The 23,078-nt window shown below is 40.2% G+C and overlaps 1 protein-coding gene across 3 annotated transcripts in view; it reads left to right on the top strand.

The window, feature by feature from the left end:
- The window catches only part of LOC148323327 (phospholipid-transporting ATPase IH-like), a 37,835-nt gene extending 15,146 nt beyond the window's left edge, over window positions 1-22,689 (top strand). Inside the window, exons 6-31 of one of the 3 annotated variants that reach the window (XM_088315710.1) lie at window positions 859-987; window positions 1,920-2,023; window positions 2,110-2,160; window positions 2,944-3,008; window positions 3,092-3,173; window positions 3,257-3,407; window positions 3,635-3,832; window positions 3,908-4,081; window positions 5,448-5,614; window positions 6,763-6,834; window positions 7,790-7,863; window positions 8,168-8,271; window positions 8,773-8,954; window positions 10,393-10,626; window positions 10,921-11,098; window positions 11,179-11,281; window positions 12,124-12,269; window positions 12,426-12,485; window positions 12,721-12,848; window positions 13,041-13,176; window positions 14,359-14,382; window positions 15,281-15,346; window positions 15,498-15,601; window positions 15,699-15,864; window positions 16,792-16,909; window positions 19,348-19,494. In XM_088315710.1, coding sequence (XP_088171836.1) covers window positions 859-987; window positions 1,920-2,023; window positions 2,110-2,160; window positions 2,944-3,008; window positions 3,092-3,173; window positions 3,257-3,407; window positions 3,635-3,832; window positions 3,908-4,081; window positions 5,448-5,614; window positions 6,763-6,834; window positions 7,790-7,863; window positions 8,168-8,271; window positions 8,773-8,954; window positions 10,393-10,626; window positions 10,921-11,098; window positions 11,179-11,281; window positions 12,124-12,269; window positions 12,426-12,485; window positions 12,721-12,848; window positions 13,041-13,176; window positions 14,359-14,382; window positions 15,281-15,346; window positions 15,498-15,601; window positions 15,699-15,864; window positions 16,792-16,872 — 2,979 coding nt within the window. In that variant the 3' untranslated portion in view covers window positions 16,873-16,909; window positions 19,348-19,494. Of the gene's footprint in view, window positions 1-858; window positions 988-1,919; window positions 2,024-2,109; window positions 2,161-2,943; window positions 3,009-3,091; window positions 3,174-3,256; window positions 3,408-3,634; window positions 3,833-3,907; window positions 4,082-5,447; window positions 5,615-6,762; window positions 6,835-7,789; window positions 7,864-8,167; window positions 8,272-8,772; window positions 8,955-10,392; window positions 10,627-10,920; window positions 11,099-11,178; window positions 11,282-12,123; window positions 12,270-12,425; window positions 12,486-12,720; window positions 12,849-13,040; window positions 13,177-14,358; window positions 14,383-15,280; window positions 15,347-15,497; window positions 15,602-15,698; window positions 15,865-16,791; window positions 16,910-19,347 lie in introns of all 3 variants that reach the window. The other 2 variants (XM_088315709.1, XM_088315708.1) reach the window with 2 other exon arrangements.
- Window positions 22,690-23,078: the final 389 nt, after the last annotated feature.

The following is a 23,078-nucleotide window of genomic DNA, read 5'->3' as shown; positions in this document are numbered from 1 at the left end:
GTCTTCCAAAATCCGCACACCGTGGAGAAGAGTGTTAACAACCCTGCCTAATTTGAATTATTAAAAAAAATGCCAAGCTTTTAAAAAAAGAGCCTTCAAAACTGAAAAATTAAACCCTTGCCCTTGCAAAATGAGGTTTCGAAATACGTCGTGAAAAATTAAACGCCTTTGCCCTCAAACACCCTGAATTATACTGAGATCTGTTACTAACATTTTGATTGCCCCTTTGACATTTTGGTGACCTTATTTCACTGCATAAGAGGGTAAAAAAAACAAAACACTTCTCAGTATGATGCACTGCAAAGTCCAAACAGTTTTTTTATGGAAACTGAATACCTGTCAGTTAAAACTGAGAGCTTTGTTCCATCTCTTGCTGTTCTACCTTGAAGTTTTACCGCCAGTGTAATCTCCCTCACGTCTAATCGCTCAGAAAAAAAAGGGTTCTTTGGAATAAATTCCACATCCACGTGCAGGGTAATGTGTCTCTTTCCGTGTTATTTTCTATGCAGCCTCCCCCCTTATCTCCCACCTCCCTGTCGTCACGAGTGCCTCTCTTGTGTTTTGCGGCCATGTTTTGTGGATCAAACGGAGGGGATTAGCGCGTGAGCCGGCAGCAGGAGTAATGATGAATATATTAATCACGCAGATTCGCAGAGCATGTGTCATGTGTACGGTCACCATGACGATGGGATTTTATCCACGCCACGTAAGCTGCTCGTCTGGCATTATCTGTTATGCAACTTCTCAATCCTCACCAAAAAAAAAAAAAAAAAAAAAAAGTGTGTTCACGTGGGCAAAAGGCCCCTCATCTATTATGGATGTCGCCCCCATGATGGGACTATTGTGTTACTGTGGCAGGTGGGCGACATCGTGGTGGTGAGGGAGGATGAAACGTTCCCATGTGACCTCATCCTGCTCTCCTCCAGCCGACAAGATGGCACCTGCTACGTCACCACCACCAGCCTGGATGGGGAGTCCAGTCACAAGGTGCTACGAGGATGCAAAAATATGCATTTAAGACCAAATAATGAAGCATTAAGCACTAACAAACGATTGTATGCACGCAGCACTTCCACGTTCTCTGTCATAATCTTCCGGTGAAGGGTAGACTAGACTGTATTTTGGAGTGGATTGCACCTTTGCTGTGATGTAAACATAGCTCGAAGTCCCGAACCAACTCAAAAAGAACAGCGGCCGCTCCTTTCTTTAACACCAGGACTACCCGAATTCTAAAATTACTTAGATCTCCTACAGCCGTCATTTTTCTTTGACGGGACTTTAAGCTTGAGTGCTTACTTATGTAGAGGGAGACGGTAATGCCCATAAAATCCAAAATACTGCTTTGATATTTTCAAAGATTGAAGAAGGCATAAGAGATGTGCATGTGAATTATGATGGCAATTTTCTTCTTTTAGTAAACCTCCGTAATGCCCATAAAATCCAAAATGCTGTGGCGATTGTTTTGATATTTTCAGAGGTTGAAGTGGGCATACATAGAGATGTGCATAATAATTGGTCAGAGTTTTCTCACATTCCATTAAGTTTTTTGACATTATAGTAATTTAGACCGCTCCATTTTGAGGGCTTGTGCTTTGGCAAAGACGTCACCCCTTAAAATGATTATTACTCACACTTGAAGTAACTCTTTAAGATATGTTATTTATTAAAAGGCTGTTCTGGGTATCTTTTAATGTATATGATGTACTGGAACTCCTCTTCTGTCACCACCGCTGCACCGAGAGCCGTTTTTCTACTCTTTACCTCACCTGCACTGACCTCCACTGCTGTCACGCACACCAACTGCACGCACGAATGAGTACACAGACATACCCGACTCCACCCACACTTTGCTCAAATGGGACCCCCGGAAGAGCGCCCATCCAAGCAATGCTTCACCTACTGTGCCTCTCCTCCTTCAGACCTACTACGCCATACCAGATACCATGGCCTTTAGGACGGACCAGGAGGTGGATTCCTTACACGCCACCATCGAATGTGAACAACCGCAGCCTGACCTCTACAAGTTAGTGTGACACCTCTGTGTTTGTGTGAAAATTCTAGGTCACATTCCTTAAAGGCTGCCTTGTCTTGTCTTTGTGCTTAACTCAGATTTGTGGGACGTATTAATATTTACAAAGACAAAGAAGAGCCTGTTGCTAGGTAAGTTTTTATTTGATTCAGTGGATGTTCATTTTGTTGCGCTTCCAATTTTATGATTTAATTTTTGTGGCATAAAATGACAACTTTATTCTTGTAAAAGAACTTGCTCGCATGATAATATGAATTAAAAAAAAAAAGCCTCATAGTATATACTGTATATGACGAGTGTTTTAATGCAGCTTTAATCTTGGAAGATAATATTTCTTGTACACTTGTGACTTGGCGTTCGAGTTTAATTTGTTCTGCGACCATGCTGATTTCACAAAACACTCTAAGATCATTTTTTTCCTATTGAAAACAATGTCGATGCCATTAATCAGTTCCAGCCCTACAAAAAAAAAATATTTTGTAATTAAAGATTTTTTTTGTTGGAGAAATAGTGCTCTATAGTTTACTTTATTAAACATATAAGTAAAAAGAATATCACAAACTAAACTGTTTGTGCAGCATAATTTCATGCTTCAATGCCCATTGACATTGTGCTCCTTCTGGTTTGAGCGCCTTGACCACGTGGAGGCAGTATAATACAGACATAATTGAAGAATAATGACTAAATGATTCTGTAAGCTGCAGTAATATTTGTTTTCCGCGGAGGATAAAGAACATATTGTTATCATCTGTCTGCAAGTGTTGCTGCACCGTTTGTATTCATATCCATTAATGAAAGAATTATAACGATCACAAGATTGGTCCTCGTGCTAACTTTATTGTTGATAGCCACTAACTTGCTTGCTGTCTGTTAGCTGGCAAGCAAGTTGATTGTCAATCTCGTTTTCTTTTTAGACCACTTGGTGCTGAGAACTTACTACTCAGAGGTGCAACACTGAAGAACACACAACATATATATGGTGATCATTTATTCTTATTAATGTCTGCACATGTTGAAGTTTGTTGCCACAGTAACCCATTTTTCATCCACCTCTTTCCTCAGCTGTTGCCATCTACACCGGCATGGAGACCAAGATGGCGCTCAATTACCAGTCGAAATCGCAGAAGCGCTCTGCTGTGGAAAAGTGAGCTCGAGTCTGACCTCACTCAAAATTGTTGGAGGGAAACAATTTGGATTATTTCATTGGACATCTTTGTCTCTCGCCAGGTCCATGAATGCCTTTCTGATTGTCTATCTGTGCATCCTGATCAGTAAAGCGGTCATCAACACTGTTCTCAAATACGCCTGGCAGTGGTCTCCGGACCGCGACGAGCCTTGGTACAACCACAGAACGGAGAACGAGCGACAGCGACACGTGGTGAGTTCAGGGACGTTTGTTACACGAGGACAATCCTCAAGGGTCCCATGCCACACTTTAAAACAAATCATCTTTGATGAACTTTAATCGAGTTTGCAAGATAATTTGATTTGGAAATGTTTAATGTTTAAATCATTCTGTGTTATTTTCTTTTCAGTGTGACAGTAACACTCAATCTTGCAATCCTAACTCATGTTCCCATTGTCACCATCTCCTGTTGTCCGCAGGTGGTCCGAGCTTTCACCGACTTCCTGGCCTTCACCGTGTTGTTCAATTACATCATTCCTGTGTCCATGTACGTCACGGTGGAGATGCAGAAATTCCTGGGCTCCTATTTCATCACGTGGGATGAGGAGATGTTTGATGAGGAGTTGGGAGAGGGAGCTCAGGTCAACACCTCCGATCTTAATGAGGAGCTGGGTCAGGTACTTGCGGTCTTCTTCCTATTTGTAAGAAATGTATTTTCCAACTCACGGTCATTCAACTTTCTCCCTTTCCAGGTGGAATATGTTTTCACTGATAAGACGGGCACTCTGACAGAGAACAACATGGAGTTCATCGAATGCTGCGTTGATGGGAACGTTTACATTCCGCACGCCATCTGCAATGGTCAAATCCTCAGCGCTGCCTCCAGTATAGACATGATAGATTCCTCACCTGGTGGATACCGCAGAGTAAGTATGCGTGCACTGGAAATGTGACTTCACAGTAAATAGAAGACATTACTTGTTAGAGTGTTGTTTTTTTTTGTTTTGCATTTTACAAGTATACTGTATAATTTCACAAGAATAAGTCTTAAATATTACAACTCATCTGCGATTGGCTGCCAACCAGTTCAGGGTTTACCCCGCCTACTGCCCGAAGACAGCTGGGATAGGCTCCAGCACCGCTGCGTCCCTCATGAGGAGAAGCGGTTCACATGGATGGATATTACAACTTGTAAAAAATCCTAATATTCCAACTTTTTCTCATATTAAAACTATTCTTTTAAACTTTGGACCTTCGTCATCCTATTACTTCATATTTATTTTTGTAAAAAAAATCTTGAAATTGTTCTTGTACAAATACTTTATTAGCTAGAGTTAGCCGTAGCTAGCGAGGCTAACCGCTACACACATCCGTAACCAGGTTATTTTTGCACTTTTGGACTCATGCAAACATGAATACTGTGTCTTCTCTGTTACACGGAACATTCTCGTCCGGCAATGGATGACAACAGATGACAAATCAAAAGTCCTCTGTAAATTGGACGATTGCAAGGCGAGATAACATAAACATGCGGTTAGCAAAATATCGACTTCAAGCTTTGAACGACAATGCTGAGTTATAAAGTCAACTTGTCGACTATTAAGTTCAAACCCAGCACTAAGGACTAGCATTTTCAACTACAATTTAGATTAAAATTTACTAGTTAACAATTTATTAATTGCAAGTTTTGACCGAAATATGAGAAACATTTCCCAGTCGCTATAATGCATAGACAATAAACAATAAATATTTTGTTTCATTAATACCTCTTCGGCAGTGTCAAGCCTATCTGAGCATTACTGTCTTTACAAAAGTATAACGTTCCTATTGGTTCTCATTAGAACTCATGCAGCAAAGGTTTTGTTTACTGGACAATAATTAAAAAAAAGAAAAATCAATCTTAAAAAAAATCTAATTACTTTGTACAATAAACATTCAGAGTATTGCAAATATAACATAAAACGCACATTCATTTGCGCTTTTTTCTGTCATTCATAAAAGCTGTTATAAACCCTCAATGTTGGCTTTGAAGAGATTTCCCCCAGTACACATAAAAGTGATGGCAATCTTTGTTTCTGGCAACCGTATTCACATTTAGAAAATTGTTCGTCAGCATTATCCACCACCTAACGCAATCCTGCCAAACTATTCAAGCAAAGAAATGTGCATCAAAGTAGGCAAAATATATGTCATGTTTTATTGCCTCATAGATTCGGAGTAAAACAGCATCAAGAAAAACAGTTAAATCAACATTTAGATCTGTTGCATTTACAATAAATTCTGTGACTTCAGGAGCACGAGGACCTGTTTTTCCGGGCATTGTGTCTGTGTCACACGGTTCAAGTGAAGGAGGAGGAGACGGTGGACGGCATCAAGAAGGGTATCCATCAGGGACGACCCACTTCTTTCTACATCTCCTCCTCCCCGGATGAGGTGGCTTTGGTGGAGGGAATGAAAAGGTCAGCATTCTAAATGACGCTGCACATTCTTAACATTTTAGCACCTGGAATGACTTGGCGTTTATGTAGCTGACGAATCTTCCAAATAGTGATCTCTTCTCAATGCTTTTTTAAAACTTTTTTCAAGTTTGGCGGGCCGGATTAAAACGTTTAACGAGCTGCATGTGGCCCCCGGGCCGTATATTGCCCACGCCTGATCTAGAGTATTGAAAATGGGTTCTTGTCTCTGGTATTGCAATCTGATGTCTCAACAAACATTTATTTTTCCCTGAAAAGGGATGGTTTTGGAGATAGATTGTGCCTGACACCAGTAATATCATGAATAGAATGTATTATTTTATTTAACGTTTAAAAAAATACAGAATTTAGAGTTCTCTTTTACAAGACTGTCCCATCAACACAGGCAGCAAACAGGACAGGCTAAAATTATTTAGACAAAAATCTCATAACATAACCTTCAGCAGTTTTTCTCAGCGTCCTCCAAGCTCCTTAATGCCAAATTAAGTGAAATATCGACAGCCTGGTGATGGCAACTGTGGATGGTCCCTTTTATACCGCTTTCAAACCGGCGGTCCTCTCATCCATAATTTGAACATTGTTGTCAACAGAAACACACGATTATTGATCACCTCCTGGGTAAACATCCGCCAAGGCAGAAATAGAGAGACTCGACACCTCCAAATTACAATTGAATGAACCTTTGACAAAACATATTCCAGTTACCTTGATTCAACCTTTCTGGTTTACCATGACCTGGATGACTGAAAATGTACATAGACACTTAACAAAATGGTTTGCAATCCAATAACCAGGTTGTTCCTGTGCTGTACACCTGATGCAGGATTTGGTGTGTATAACATTCCAGAGCTCTAAAATTAAATTACAAAGTGTAAATTGCATACACGCTGAGGTCAGTACACCCACAGCAACACGCTCATATAACACTGCTCTATTTTAAGTGGGGACACTGTGTTAGGTTCATAAACATGGTCCAGAATGCGACGTCAGAGGGTGTTATATTTCATCCGTTGCTTTCCAAGATGGCTTATTACATGTCCATGTGTGTGATCATGTTCCCATTAACAATAACAATTGCCATTTGTGTTTAATCAAGCGCCCATGGGTTTGTCCATCTTTCTTGTCTCCAGGCTGGGCTACACCTACCTGAGACTGAAAGACAACTACATGGAGATTTTGAACAAAGACGACGAGATTGAACGGTTGGTTTGCCAAGTGGTTGCTGTGGTGACACCACAGGAAAGCCAGTGCCATTGATTAGCCATGGGGGGGGGATGGGAAGATGATGCAACAGTTGAATCATAAATAAGTCACAAGAGTTATTTTTAAATATACATAGTCCATTTGACTCATGTTAGGGTTGATTGGACAGGGCAGTGTTGATATAATAACGTGTATTGGGGATCAGCATTTTGCGTGCGCCAATCTCATACACGGACCCCAGCGAGTCAATTTTATGCTTCCACAATGTCAAGCATCATGTGTACTTCAACCCCGCACCCCTGATTTTAAAGGGAATGATGAGAGCCATTTAGATTGGACGGGAGCACTCTCTTCTAGCTGCGCTAGTAAACTATCAAAAGAAACAAAACTCCACCCATGCGCACAGTTAGACTGGGCTTTGCACTCGACTCGGTCTTAACTTTGATGAATGGCAATGGTGTAATGTAAAGGTGGGTTGCCATTAATTGTTAATCGTCACACAACTGTTCAAAAAAAGTTAACCAGCACAAACATATAAAAAGTAGAAAGCAGTCATATGTCACTTGTTACGTGTCATCAGGCTGTGGTTCGTTGATTCACATTTATTCTCCAATGTTTTGAAATTTCAACTCCATATATACACTCTTTACTTCATTGGAGTGAGTGACTTAAGTTATTATGACGCTTCGCTCTGTTTAAGTCACTTTATGAATTACATTGCAAAAGAAGCCTCCGGGAACATCTCTTTCGTTTCATCTATCAAGTCTGGATCACTCTAAAGAGCCTTTGAGTCTTTACAGTGTATTCATCGAGAAAGAATGGCTTTTGTCCTAAGTGCATAGTTGGCCTAAAAAAGATGGACTGTCCTTCCTCAAATAAAGACATTGAATTAAATTATCAACAAAACAATTGATTAAAAAAGTTCTTTTCATGCCAACTCTTGCTTTCCTTCAGGTTTGAGCTGCTCCATGTGCTCAACTTCGACTCTGTGAGGAGGAGAATGAGTGTCATTGTTCGGGCAAGCTCAGGTAAGTCGCACTAACACATGATCGCTGTCAGTGAAAAACATTTACGATATCGATACCATCTGATTATTCTGCTTGTATTAGACTGTACTTTTCTGACGTATACATTATTTGTAGTAAAAACAAATAATTTTCAGAGTAATTAATGAAAACGGGGTCATTTCACGCAGCATACCTGATGATCTCTTACGGAACTCCAATGTAACACATCGCAGTGGTTGGAAGTCAGAGTGCAAATTGTGACTTGCTAATCTATTCAAGACACCTCACTGTACCGATAATTTGCTACCCATTTGTGTGCTTTTAGGAGAATACTTGCTCTTCTGCAAGGGTGCTGACTCTGCCATTTTTCCTCTGGTGGTATCTGGCAAGGTGGAGCAGGTGAAGGCGCGGGTGGAGCAAAATGCTGTGGTAAGTGCCGAACTGTATTTGGTATTTAACCCCTATTGGCTTTCTGTACTTCGGTCGAGTCATGTGGTTTCTCACAGCCAATCAGCTGATATTGATAATTAAAACATACCATTGCAATTATAAGGGCATATGAAGTTAACGACGTGTGGTGGTCAATATAAAGTATAGCTGACGGCATATCAGAATATTATCATCACTATTCCAGCAGAATACTGCAAAACACAAATTTATTGTTGGTATTAAAAGTTTGATTAAGTCCGGTAAATCACCACTGAAGGCACAGCACGGCCACGGTAAAAAAAATAAAATTAAAATTAAAAATGATACTTTTCCAAGTATGTTAATGAGTGCCCTATAAAGAATTAATATGTATTAATTTTTTTTTACCACAGTGTGGCTAAAGAGTGTAGTTCTGAGGATTCATTCGTGAATGTACAATTTGAGTGATTCCGAAGGCATGGTATAAATGCTCAGCAAATTCATTTGTCGCCATGGTAACAGGAGGGCCTGCGAACGCTGTGCGTGGCCTACAAGAGGCTGTCGGAATCCGAGTACCAGGAGGCGTGTCGTCATTTGACGGATGCCAAGCTGGCCCTTCAGGAGAGGGAGCAGAGGCTGGCTGAGGCTTACGACGTCATCGAAAGAGACTTTGTGCTGCTGGGTGCCACGGCGGTGGAGGACAGGTTGGTGGAACAAATGCAAGAAGAAATGACTCATGAAGTTAATTGTGTTATCATGACTCAATGTGGAACGAAAAATGTCTGGTCCGTTACCTTTGGGAAAATTAAAATTGTTTGGCCTTGTCGGTGGTCCAAGTTTCTTTGTTTTTACCCTTGAACAAGACCGGGTATTGATTATTAGGCAGCTCTTCAGCCGATCGATTGTTAGCCTGACAGTTTGACTGCCTAATAGATAAACTGGAGATGCTGTGGGACTGTGGGCAGTCGCACATTGATAAGTTATCACCACTCACTCATGGATTGATTTAAGTTTTGATGAATACTCTAACCGCCCCATCCCACGCCCGCACTCTCAGCCCTGCTGGAGGCTGAGGTATGACCAACAGACCCCAGACTGTGTTGCTCGGCCCCTACACGTCCTCCACCCGCACGCTGAGCACCGGTTCCCCTCAAGGATGCGTGCTGAGCCCTCTCCTATACGCCCTCTACACCTACGACTGCAGCCCGGCCCACGGTAACAACACCATCGGCAAGTTTGCTGACGACACGACAGTGGTCGGTCTGATCTCGGAAGGTGACGAGACAGCCTACAAAGAGGAGGTCCAGAGACTGACAGCTTGGTGCGAGGACAACAGACTGCAACTCAACATTGCAAAAACAAAGGAGATCGTCATCGACTTCAGGAGGAACAAGACGGTGCCGCCCCCCCTCTGCATCGAAGGCGTGTGTGTGGAGAGGGTCCACACGTTCAAGTTCCTGGGAGTACAGATCTCCGATGACCTTTCTTGGACACTTAACACCACAGCAGTGGTAAAGAAGGTCCACCAGCGTCTGCACTCAGGAAATTCAACCTGGACAGGAAGCTGCTGCTGGCCTTCTACCACTCGTCCATCGAGAGCCTGCTGACGTACTGTGTCTCCACCTGGTACAGCGGCTGCACTGAGGCGGACAGAGTGAGGCTCCAGAGGACGGTCAAAACAGCGCAAAGGATTATTGGCTGCCCTCTCCCCTCACTGTCGGACATCTACACCGCCCGGTGCCTCAGAAGGGCTCTCAACATCGTCAAAGACAATACCCACCCAAACTCACACCTGTTCGACCTGATGCCCTCTGGCAGGCGCTACAGGTGCATCAAATCGAGGACCAATAGACTGAGAAACAGTTTCTTTCCAAGAGCCATCTCCATTCTAAACTCTCACACACACACACGAAACACCCTTACCTTGCAGAACTGCAACGAGATGTGTTTTTATATATCCTATTCAGTATTATTTTCCATTGCACTAACTATTCTCTTATTTATCTAATTTATATATTTATCTGAATTTTTGTTGTATTGCACTGGAGAGGGGAGCTCTCTAATCTCGTTGCACACTTGAGTACAATGACAATAAAGGGATTTCTGATTCCGATTCTGATTTATTGACTTATTGATGCACAGGCTCCAGGAGAAGGCGGCCGACACCATTGAGTCACTCCACAAGGCGGGAATAAAAGTTTGGGTGCTGACTGGGGACAAAATGGAGACGGCAGCAGCCACCTGCTATGCCAGCAAGCTGTTCCGCCGCAGCACTCAGATCTTGGAGCTGACCAAGAAGCGGACGGAAGAGCAGAGTCTGCACGATGTTCTTTTTGAGCTCAACCGGACAGTTCTCAGACAGAGATCCATTTCTGGGTGAGGGCCACAAATTGTAATGCTCAGTTTTAATTGACATCGTCTTAGAGGTGGTCGTTAAATAATATTTATTATTACTGTGGTTGTGGTTTGCAGTAGTGTACAAATGTATGGGAAATAAATGCTCAAAAAACGCATTTTAAGATTTTTTTTCCCCACACTTCCCAATTCAAAACCATTCTGACAGTGTCAATCAAAAGTCAGCCTTACTGTATTTGCTGAGCATCAATATAATGAAGAAGCCAAGTGAGTTTTCATGCAAAGCTCTCAGTTGACGTCAAAATATTCCTGCAGGTTGTCTGTCGACTGCCTGGATTTCGGTCTGATCATCGACGGGGCCACGCTGTCGGCCGTCCTCAAGCCCAAGCAGGACGGCGCCGGCCACGGCAACTACCGCGAGATCTTCTTGGAGATCTGTCGCAACTGCAGCGCTGTGCTGTGCTGTCGCATGGCGCCGCTGCAGAAGGCACAGGTAAGAGATACCCAAAACCACGCCAAGGGGTCACATGGCAGGCAGTGTATTTGAGCGGGTGGAATTATTCACTTTATCAGATTGTGAAGCTGATCAAGGCCTCCAAGGAGCACCCGATTACCCTCGCTGTTGGTGATGGAGCCAATGATGTCAGCATGATTTTAGAAGCACACGTCGGCATTGGTGAGCTCATTTTGCTGCCGAACACTTATTAGACCTTAAGTTGTTGGTCAAAATATTTAGCAATTTAGGAAAATTAAATATAAACCATGTACTAAAACTTTCCAAGCATTTTTCTCTTTGTCAAAACCAATTTATATGTGATGAATATGAGTGTCTGTACTATTAAACAACTTGTTGTGTGTGAGCCGCCACAGCAGTCAGATTTGTGCCACACATGTAAAGTAAAATAAAAGTGACTTCGTTTGGCGTGTCTCTGATGTTTGCGCACAAGGCGATACTGAGCAGTGAGCAATCAAAACACGTGGGTTAAACGATTTGAAAATGGAAGCGCCCTCCTAAATTTTCATATATTTCGAGGTCAAACATGTCTATGTGGCCATTTGTTTACTCGTTTCATGCAACATGAAAATTTGTTTGCATTATTGTTGATTTCTTACGGATTTACAATAGAGTATATAAATATGTTTAAGTCACACTTGTTTGGCAGAATTATGTTGCCATGGTCAATGCTTCCAAGACTACAAGTCAACGGTTGTAAATTTAAACCTGAATTTGTGGAAGAAAATAATCTGTCTTTCATATTAATGCTTCATTTGCCTTCATCATAAATCCTACAATCTGTAATAGATTGATGTTGTTTATTGAAATAAAGATGAAAGTGCTCATTCATTAAAGAGGACCTCACTCACAATTTTTAGGGGGAAAAAATTAATTATATTATTTTCTATAATTGTTTAGCTTTATCTGGAAAGTGCCCAAAATTAATTAGGTTTGTAAAAAAATAAATAAATAAACAAAGAGCATTTGCGTCAATGTTCACTGGTTTATGTGCGTCCTCATAGGGATAATAGGCAAAGAGGGCCGTCAGGCTGCCAGGAACAGCGACTACGCCATCCCCAAGTTCAAACATTTGAAGAAAATGTTGCTGGTTCACGGCCACTACTACTACATACGCATCGCTGAGCTCGTCCAGTACTTCTTCTACAAGGTACCTGAGTTTAAACTGGCTGAGATGATCAGTGTGGGTGTTTTCCATTGCAGGCTCTGAGACATTTTTGGCAAGCCATTTCATTTTCCCTTCCCACTCAGTTGAAATGTGTCGCATCTCATGTGTACTTAAGCTGCGTATTTGAAATCTTTGCAGAATGTATGCTTCATCTTCCCGCAATTCCTGTACCAGTTTTTCTGTGGCTTCTCCCAGCAGGTAAGTGTTTAACTTGTCAAGTCAGCTCTGTTCATAGTGCACAACCACAAATTAGCCTTTAATGGCCTTGGTAATTTGCTCGTCATGTAACGACCAGATGTTATGCGCGCTTGAATTTAGCTGAGAGCTCTTTGGGTTGCTGACTCTCATCTGTGCAAAAAGTGCTCCTCCTAGTTGCATTACAAGATAAGAGACTTTCAAAAACTAAACCGTGTTGTGCTTTGTCCTACGGCAGCCTCTGTACGACACGGCCTATTTGACCTTGTATAACATCAGCTTCACGTCACTGCCCATCCTCCTATACAGTCTGGTGGAGAAGCATGTCACCATGGAGACGCTGAGACGGGAGCCCTCTTTGTACAGGTATGGGAATTCAAATACAAACGCATACAACCACAATATTTTGTCAAGTCAGAAGCTTGCAGTGTCAATTATGTAAAGACCAGTTCATTTATTTAATTCTATTTTAAATAGGAGTGTCATGTTGGATCTTATTATATCGTGCAAGCTTGAAATATTTGTCCATTTCTGATGCCACAACCTCGTTTCCCTCAGAGACATCGCCAAGAATGCCCTCCTCCGCTGGCCAGTCTTCCTGTACTGGACATGCCTGGGTGTCTTTGACGCTGTCGTCTTCTTCTTTGGTGCCTACTTCCTGTTTGACAACACCACCTTCACCAGCAATGGCCAGGTGAGCCTCTTCAAGAGCAATGATTTTTTTTGCAGAATGTGTAGAAATATTCCACGCATAAATGGTCTTTGATGTAATAAACCCTGAGAGCCAGTTGAAGAAATAAACCACCATAATTACCTTTATTATGATTGATGTGACCATATGTTGTTCATGCTGGATTCTGCACTATTTGTGATCAAGAAAGGAAAATAGTCACAATACGCATATGGACCGACGCCTGATACAAAGTGTGAAAATTAACTAATTCACGCCCGCAAAAAGGTTTGTAATTGTCCTTCGATACCACAAGATGTAGGCATAGCACCTTTTTCCCCTTTTTTTTGCCTGACTAAATTAAGATCTTTCCCCCCAGTTCAAAGATAAACAGCAGGCACAAAATGCCACCAGAGCAATATGATTATATATTGACATTGCTTTGGCTTTAGTTGAAAAACTATGAACGAGTGAGTTTTTCAGCAAATGACACAATGGGCTTCCGAGAAAAATTGTGAGTAGGTGAATTTGTGAATGTCAAACCTCGAAAATGTGGGGGCTCATTGTATACTGATACCATAATTCTTATTATACGGTTCAATACAATATAGAATAATACTGAAATTACAATTCATATTATATTGTAGTGTAGTGTAGTTGTAACTACAAAAAAGAAAATCCACAAATTAAATGAATGTTTATAAATAATATCTCTCTCTCTTTCACTCTCTCTTTTTCCTCTCTCTCTCGCTCTACTTATATATAATATAATATAATATAATATAATATAAATATATTTCAATATTATCATAAATTGTATTTGTACAAATACTGCCCTCTGCTCTAATGAAGGCCTTACCTTTTATAAATACCACTCTTTCAGGGAATAGCATAGTCATAGCAGTGTTGACTGGTGTCAAAAAGTTTGTTTTCAAATTCAAGTTAAAACATATTGTGTCATCTTTATTATTTAGATTTTGCAATAGCACAAGTTGGACAACTTGAGATTTCCATTCATTTTGACAATAGCATATCTCTCTGTATTATTAATTTGTATTTGCTTTTTGATTGCCTTTGGTCTTATTTTTCAGTTGAAACATTCATTCATTTGACTTTTTTGTCCTGATTATTTTCTCTTTTCTCCCCCCCCCGTTCTCTCTGCTTCTTCTCGTTATTTTGCACCTCTTCCTCTATCGCCTCTTCTAGCTCATGACCACCAACACGCAGATGGTAAGCCTGTCTCTCTCCCTGTCTGCGCTCACACCCTTCTTTAGTTTTCATTGTCCCATTCAGTTCCATCTTCATTTCAGTGTGTAGTTTTCTAGTGCGCCATTGTTCCATGAAACTCGTAGCTGCTTCCTCACATGATCCCTGTGTTTTGGTAGAAAATAGAATAACTCGTCAGTTTATGATACAACATTGGCTTGTCTAATGTGTCTGTTTGTGTTTGTTTGAGTCCATTCGGTTGTGGAAATAATTGTTGTCATGAGGATTGCACTGAGAAACAATATAATTTTCAATGCGAATACTAAACACCTTAAAGTTGAACACGATCCAGCCGCCTTCCAAGTTCTCATTTCAAAACACATTTTTCTATACGAAGTGAATCAACTCAACTATTGCGGTAACAAAACCTTCATTAAATGTATACATTTACATAAATTGTATTACTCACATTGTACTGAGCAGACCCTTTCCTGTGTTGCAGTCCATCTTTATTGGTTTCTCCTGTTAACAACACAATTTTCCCCTTTGCCAGCATGTGTAGTATCACAAAACATACACAGCCAAAGAAAAAGCAAACTAAAACGCACCCAAATGATAGTCAAGATGATGGTTTGAACTCACAGTTTTGCTCAACTTGTGAGACATTTTCCAGAACATTCGCACTGCAATGGAAATGATCACTTTTGGAAAGACGGGTGCCACTGTATAGATGTCAATGTAAGAAAATAATAACTCTAGCCCTAACATGAATACTAACATGACGACTAGGCCATTTCTTTAGGCTGCTACTAATCATTGCCACAAATGTGTGGGAAGAAAACATAAACTTTCAACTAATCAGTAATTGATTTATGTGCTCAATTATAAAACCAGTTGTCGTTTCCCTCCTTTTCCGTTGCAGATGTTTGGCAACTGGACCTTCGGGACTCTTGTTTTCACTGTGCTGGTGTTCACCGTGACGCTTAAGGTATTTTATGACATCACGGCTGCATTTCCATGTTCATGTTTTGCTTCTGAAAAGTGGATGATGGACTGAACATGACGGTTGAGCCTGTAGGCAAAGCTATTGACATAGACCATTTAGCGATGGATCTACAGTATATGTTGTGTTTGTTTAGCTCGCCTTGGACACGCACCATTGGACCTGGATCAATCATTTTGTCATCTGGGGCTCGCTACTTTTCTATGTGATCTTCTCTCTTCTCTGGGGTGGCATCATTTGGTAAAGTTTGATGAGCATTTTCATGCTCCAATAACAGCAACATCGATCTGCGCACCCTTGGAAAATTGATCCTCGTCCATCTCTTCCCGTTGCATAGGCCCTTCCTCAACTACCAGAGGATGTATTATGTCTTCATGCAAATGCTGTCCAGCGGACCGGCCTGGCTTAGCATTATCCTGCTTATCACGGTCAGCCTGCTTCCTGATGTCATCAAAAAGGTCCTCTGCAGGGCTATGTGTCCCACAGCTACAGAGCGTGCTCAGGTGAGAACCTTTAGAAATGGATGTTGAGTAAATGGAGTAAATTGTTTTTTCGTAGAGACTTAACAGTCGCTAATCCAGGCATGGGCAAAATATGGCTAAGGAGCTCCATGCATTTTGTCCTTTTAAAAATGTGAGAAATCCATTTATTTATTGATATACTGTACAACTCAGAACTGGTTGCTATTTCGCTGCTTTTAGTTAGCATAGACTTAGCTTCTCCCGAGCTAGCTCATCAGTGTCTTGATGGATTTTGGTTATTATCTTTATTGACAGGCTCTGTTGTTTAATGTCCCAGCATTAACGAAATACTCTGTTGTCAAAATTAGTTATTCATTTTAAAAATACCGCTTCTCTACTTAGAAACAACCTATTAATGTGTAGCTAGTTCAGGTGCTTGCTGCTAGTTAAGCTGCTTCTAATTAGCACAGCTTTCTTGCAGCTTGTTCAATAATGTCTTGGTGGCTTTTGTAAATATTTTGATTGGCAGAATATTTTTTTCTGTACTAATTTTTTTTTTGTTGCCCTTAAAATACATCTTGATGGTTTGCTAGTTCAGCTTCTAGTGTTACTGTTTATCTTTATCAAGGTATACGCTGAGCCGACTTGCTACTACCAAAAATCTATAAAGAGAAATGAATTCAGTAACTTCCTATTCCTAATTCCTCACCATAATTTTGGCCTGCTTTGAATCACACTGGATCATGAATTGGGGGCAGGGGATGAATGGAAGCACTGACAGATTCTTTTTCCTGCTCTGCTTCTTCTTTTCATCCCTAATGAACCACCATAATCACATTTCCACCCTCCGCCATCGTTTTTTTCCATTCATCTCTTTGATGCAAATTTCATTACTGTCCTCCTCCCTCCATGTCTTCCCTATCACCAATCCCACCCCGTGCACCCCCACAACCCATGGTAACCCAACAGTCCACACCTCGCCCGTGCCTTACCGTGGAGCCCTCCACCATCTTCATGCTTTCTCAGTCGTCCAGCAGAATGAGTTTCTGATTGAGCCAAACAGACGAAGGAGGAGCAAGAAGAGCAGGTGAATCTTTTAAGGCCTTAACTCCTCTATGCATGCTGGAAAAAAATTAATACTTTTTAACGTCTCCCTTCATCGCTTCACCTAACTGCAATGCAATAGGTGCAACTGATTCCTCCACCTTTCCTGCCTATTCTTGCATAATACAAGGTTTCCTAAACTTTTTTCAATTTTAAATCCCAAAATACATCACCATAACATCAACATATACTATACTTTCCCAAGAAATTGTGTACATAACTGCTTGGTGAGCTACAGCAATGTTTCCCAATCTTTGAGACGGGGCGTCCATTTTACATTTACAGAAATGGCACAGGACCGAACAAAAATACTGAAATAATGATGGTGTCATCTCAATTGATTGAAGTGTGAAATCTGAGCCTGTTTAATTGAGTCTGATCAACTTGCAGGAAACCATTACTTCGACTGTTGTTTGTATGCCAGTATATACAGGTTAGGTTTATTGTACATGCTGCCGTCTCATGGAAGAGCATTTAATTGTTCTACCTGACCTGGATCGATGAACATACCTGTATTTTTAATTCATATACGTGTTCCGACAAATTAAGTGAAATTGGATCATTTCCCACAGCACCCCTGATGGTCTCTCACGGCACACTAGGGAATCATTGATTTAACATTCTATAGATTACTCAAATCTATAGTCAATCGCAATTCGTGACCCACCCTAAATCTAAGTTGAGGAAACCTGAATAATATAATGTTCCTTTGCTCTGAAACTCTTCTGATGACTAATTGCTACCCTATTTATTTACAGGGTCTCAATTATTACTATACCCTGAAAAGAAATGTTTTGGTTTCATTCGTTTTACTCAATTCACATATGTACATTAGTTGTGAATGACTAAAATGTGTTAAACTAACATTTTAATATTTATGAACAAAGGACTAGAAAATTACATCAGTTGACCACATTTTAATAATGTGCAACCGGAAGTGAAGTACTTTTTTTTTCATTGTAGTACGTTTATCTGTGAACTTTTAAACAGGTATGAATTACTTTTTTAATGTATTTGTTGTACTTGCTTCCCACTAAATGACAGGAAATAGTTCATCGTTTAAAAAAAAGATGTTTGGCCTGCAGATGCCGCTTAATTGAGTTACAGCAGCTTGAGCAAAAAAAAAATATGATAATGATAATTTAACTAAGTTAGTTAGTCTGGGGAGAAAATTGGTTTTAGTAAATTACTTTGTTAATCAGGGCTGATACCTGATAATAAATGATATATGCAGCAGTGCACAATGATTGTTGAAAGAATTGAAAGCTTACGTGAAGAACGTTTTTGATTTAATAGCAAATGTGAACAATAATGAATTGCAAATATGACAATATTTAAAGACTCGAGCTACAGTAATACATGACTATACAGTAGTTGTAATATTTATCGGAATAAAGTGAAATAAGGAAGCTATTTATTTATAAAACACATTGGTACAAATCTGGAATGGGCCAACATATTACACATATGTAATTTGTCTCCTGAAAAGAGCTATAAACGTCTGATGCATTATTATTATTATTATTATTATTATTGTTATTACAATAGAAAAATACCAGTTGCAACACATCTCTTTCAATAAAGGAGTTTTTTTTTTCATTTTTAAGAAATGTTTTTAATCACCCACCCACATTTTAGCTAGACTGATACTTGTTAGAAAACAAAAAGTTTTTTCGCATGAGGAACAGTAATGTCATCTGGTGTTGAAAGATGGAACTGCAAGCGCGACTCCGGTTTTCATGATCAGTTGACGATACTGCATTCAACAATGATAATAAACTGACAGCTTTGTATTTTTGCAAGTTCTTACATGTATTGTATTAGTAACGCTACTTTGGCGTCGTGAAAAGCATTCAGGGAAGCAACTTTCTGAATATAACCATGCCTTCAAACATAGTCAAGTGAACGACCTAACGATGAACATAAACCATCTGGTTAACTTCCAAGTGTTTGCAATACAAGTTTTTTTTTCCTCGTAAATGATGTGATTCACATTTCAACATTCTTTGTGTCAAATAAGTATAAATAGTAAACCTCTGTATAATGCAACTAAAATCAGTAAAACTACTCACCATTTTACGACCCCTGACTTGTAATGGAGAGGTAACAGGAGGGTGAAACTCATCTGACTGTGATTTATAGGCATTGTTGGAAGTACAGCACTACATAAAATACAAGTATTTTTTGTTTTTAATTGATTAAACAAGCTGTTGTAGCAGTGAGATAATTTTTGGCTAGAGCCAAAGTCACAAAAACATCCAAAGAAAAAGTCATTCTGGAATTAGTTCTTCAGATGCTTACTGAGCTGTGAAGTCTTTAGTGGATGTCCTGCATGATGATGGTTTGAACTTATCTTCTTTTTTCTAATCTTTGACTGTGCGCTATGAACTCTTCATGATGGTGTTATGTTTGTCTCTGTAGGATCACGACAAGTTGTCACGGGACAACGTGGCCGGGCTGTCGTCCCGCCGCTCCTACAAAGGCGCAAGTGTCGACTCTTCTCAGCTGCAGCTAGGCGCCGCGGAGACGCTGTCGCTCCGCGTCTCCGACCCCCTTCCCCAAAAACTCTTGGCGCATTTGACGGAAGGGGGGAGAGCAGACTTGCGCTCCCTCAGCCCGTGCATGTTCCGGCTTTCCGGGGCGGGAATCGCCTACTACGCTCCTGGGCCAGAAACGTCAGTCTGAAGCCCAAACTTTAGTGTGAGTGTTTGCCGAATGGAGTCTCATGGAATGTGCGGGCGGCCATCTTCCTCTCAAGGGTGAGAATTCACATAACACACAAACTCATTGTGTGCACTTCTGGGCTAGGGAATACCCCTTTATAGGTAGTCTCGTCCAAACTCCTTCATGTTCATTCTTTTGCTTTTCTGACGTCTTCTGCATATTGAAAGAACAATTGGAAGATACGGTCCAGCCAGTTTGTACAATGACGTCTTTATATTATTTTGTGCCAAACTCTCTATGTATATATGTGTATGTTCACTATATGGTCTGACCAAGTAAGGGCTGTCATCAAGCTCAGCCCTTTAGGTGTGTGTGCGTATGTGTGTATGTATGCCTGCGTGCATGAAGATGCCTGCACTGTATGTTTTCTATGTGACACACCTTTGCCTTACAGGTAAACCACACAGCAGCAGGCTATGAGCCAAATATGTTAAAAATGAAAAAAAAAAGGAAGTGGTGTATTACAAAGCCTTACACACACACACTAACCGACATCCCACAGCCACCCCCCCCCACACACACACACCACCAACACCATGCACACACCCCCACATGCACACACACACACACACACATCTCATCCTATTTGAATGGGAAAAAATAAGAAAGAGGGATGTGCAGTATTGTCGCCACCCAGCCTTAATTCATACATGCCTGCTTACACTCGTTAATGTGGGACACTTATATTCACTATTCCATCTCACCTCTGTGTCCTTGCATGTCTCAACTCTTTGCATGGTTATGTGTTCCTAGGACTGAACTTTGACTTTTATTTTCCTGTACCATGTGGTCACGTGGCACTGAGGAGTATTATGGCGACACTGAAAGGATACCAACAAGCATGTTATGAAAATAAAATCATAGAATTGGAAAAAAATAAAGACAGTGGAACCTCCGTTTTTGAAAGTTTCCAAACAATTCAGTTAAAGAACGGTGTTTTCAAAGAAAAATTAACACTATTTTCCGTTTAGTAACAGTCTTGGCATGAACGTGGAACAATCCACAACAATGCAATGACTTTTTTCTCCTGTTTAGCTTTAAAATCCTAAACATAAAGATGACACATGATTTGTCTTATTATACCTTTTTTCATTAATAATTTTACTTTTGGAATATTACAACTTAATTATCATAAAATCCCAACAATTATTTTTTCATGTTTTTGTGGCCCTAATACTCCTTCAACTGCACAGGGGTGACACATGCTCTAAAAGCAACTGTCTTACTTCTGAATGATTTTGTCCTCTTTGTGTGTTATGCAAAACTAATGTCAGTCAGCTCTGAAAGAAGGCCAAGTACGTGTTGCTTTTGTTCCCCTGTCTTGTTGGCAGTCACTATTGATGAATGGATGTAACTCGACACTTGATGGTATGTTGTACTCAGCAGGAAGACTTGAATAGGCGATGTCACAATCAATCAATAGAATGTCAAACCAATTTGTCCGTCATGTTCTCCAGCCGACGATTGTAGCTCATTCCGGATCAACCTCTTTTTCCTCTCAAGAACACAGCTTATTTTTATACATGTTACCATCAACCAACCGGTATAGATTTAATAACAAAAAAACAATAGTAGTTCTTATTGTACAGATTAGATACAAGTCGAGACACGCATACAGTCTGTTTTTGATTTTGGGACTCAACATCCTGACCTCAGTGACACTCACTGTGCTGTTGCCATATTGTATTCAGACAGATTTGATGTGTGCTCCGCTTAAATACATTGTGATTTTTGTACACACTGTCAGGGTTTAGTTGTACATCATGTACTCCACATGTTCACATTTTTGTAATTTATTTTTGAAACTGCATTTTGAGGTCTCAATGTGCCAAAAACAATTTTCTTCTTTTTTTTTGGACAAAATTAGCAAATTTTGTTGTCAAAGGTTTGATGAAACTGTAATTTATCAGCTGTAACTACTAGCTACGGTGTATTGTGCACTCATCCTTTTGCCCATTGGAAAGCATGCAAAAAAGTGTTGTCTGCGGATACTTTGTGGTTGTCCAGAATCCATTTCTGCTATTTTCTTTGTATTTTTTTTTTACACCCGGCTACATGCTTAATTGTGTTTTCATAAATTTGTGTGTAGAAATTGCTAAAGAAATATCCAAATGAGGTCCAACATTTTGGTCATCTACGATGCATTTCTCCTTTATTTCTTGGCATTTGAGGAATAGTAGTTGCATTTTCACTTCCATTTCCACTCACATTGTGCTTTTATGCCCTCGTGAATTTGAAAGCATGAGAAAGAAAAAAAAAAAATCCAATACACAGTGGGATACATTGTGTTCATCTACAGTAATCTATAGTGTATGATTTTTTTTTGTTACCTTTCAACACTATGCCGTTGTTGTGTTGTCCATTAGGATGTTTTGTGCATGTTTCCTTTGCTACTTTTGTATAGCCCAGAAAAAAAAGATTATATTTTAACTGTACTAATGTGGGGTCAAGTTTACCAAAAGGGTTAGTAGAGATTTTTCAGACACACACTGCACTTTGTGGTACAGATCTATGTTCGTCCAAAATGAAGGTCTGTTGTCCGTCAGCTATGGGGGGGTTTATACTGTTCTACTTCTCTTCCTCACAAGTTATTTTTCTAAGAAGATTGTGGTGGGTGAAGTGACCAAATAACTTGAATCTGAAACTGAAACAAACTGGCCTCCGTCTCAAATGGTTGTATCTCACCAGCCTTTTTCTTGAATGTCAACACAGCTTCGACTGAAGTACATCAGCACAAGCGCAGCGGTAGTTCAAAATGCTGACATCTCCGGACATGACAAAGGTGCCAGAAGTGTGTGAGCGTGTGCGTGCGCGTGCGTGCGTGTGCTCCCAAGCGGCACGTGCACCCTTCCGTGCAGCACTGTTAGTATGATTACTATATATAACAGGTTTTGAAACGATTTTCTTAAAAACAAAAACGAGTTTAAAGGTTTTTTCTTTCTCCTCTTAACTGTTTTGCAAGCCTGTCTGTAGCAAATGAGGGATTAAAGCACTGTATTGTCATTTTGCTTGGAATAAAGAAATGGCTAAAATATCTGACTTTTTATTTTCAAATTCTGGTGAATTTCATTTGACTTTTCTACATTGTTGCCTCAGTAGATGGATGGATAGATAATGGATTACATTAAGAAGCTATTCGCTATTCATTCTGTGAATTAAATTTAATTTATAAAGCATCTTTGAAACTTGTTTTAATTGTATTTGTTTAGTTTAATTTTTGACGTTTGGATTTGTGAAAAGCTCTTATTGGCCAATATTATTAATATTTATGATTTTATTAACACATATGGCCTCATTGTTAGTGTAATAGTAGTGGCAGTATTATAGTATTTTTTTGTGATATATATTATATGGGCCAAAGTGGAGGTTTGTGTACTGTTCTTGTCAGGTGCGATCTTATGACCTGAGAAGTTAAAAACTTTTCTGAA

The sequence above is a fragment of the Idiotropiscis lumnitzeri genome, chromosome 14 (assembly GCF_059441095.1).
Source record: "Idiotropiscis lumnitzeri isolate Australia: NSW breed Sydney's pygmy pipehorse chromosome 14, RoL_Ilum_1.0, whole genome shotgun sequence".
Taxonomy (NCBI): Eukaryota; Metazoa; Chordata; class Actinopteri; order Syngnathiformes; family Syngnathidae; genus Idiotropiscis; species Idiotropiscis lumnitzeri.
The sequence above is the reverse complement of the archived record's forward strand: the minus strand, read 5'-3'. Positions and strand labels throughout refer to the sequence as shown.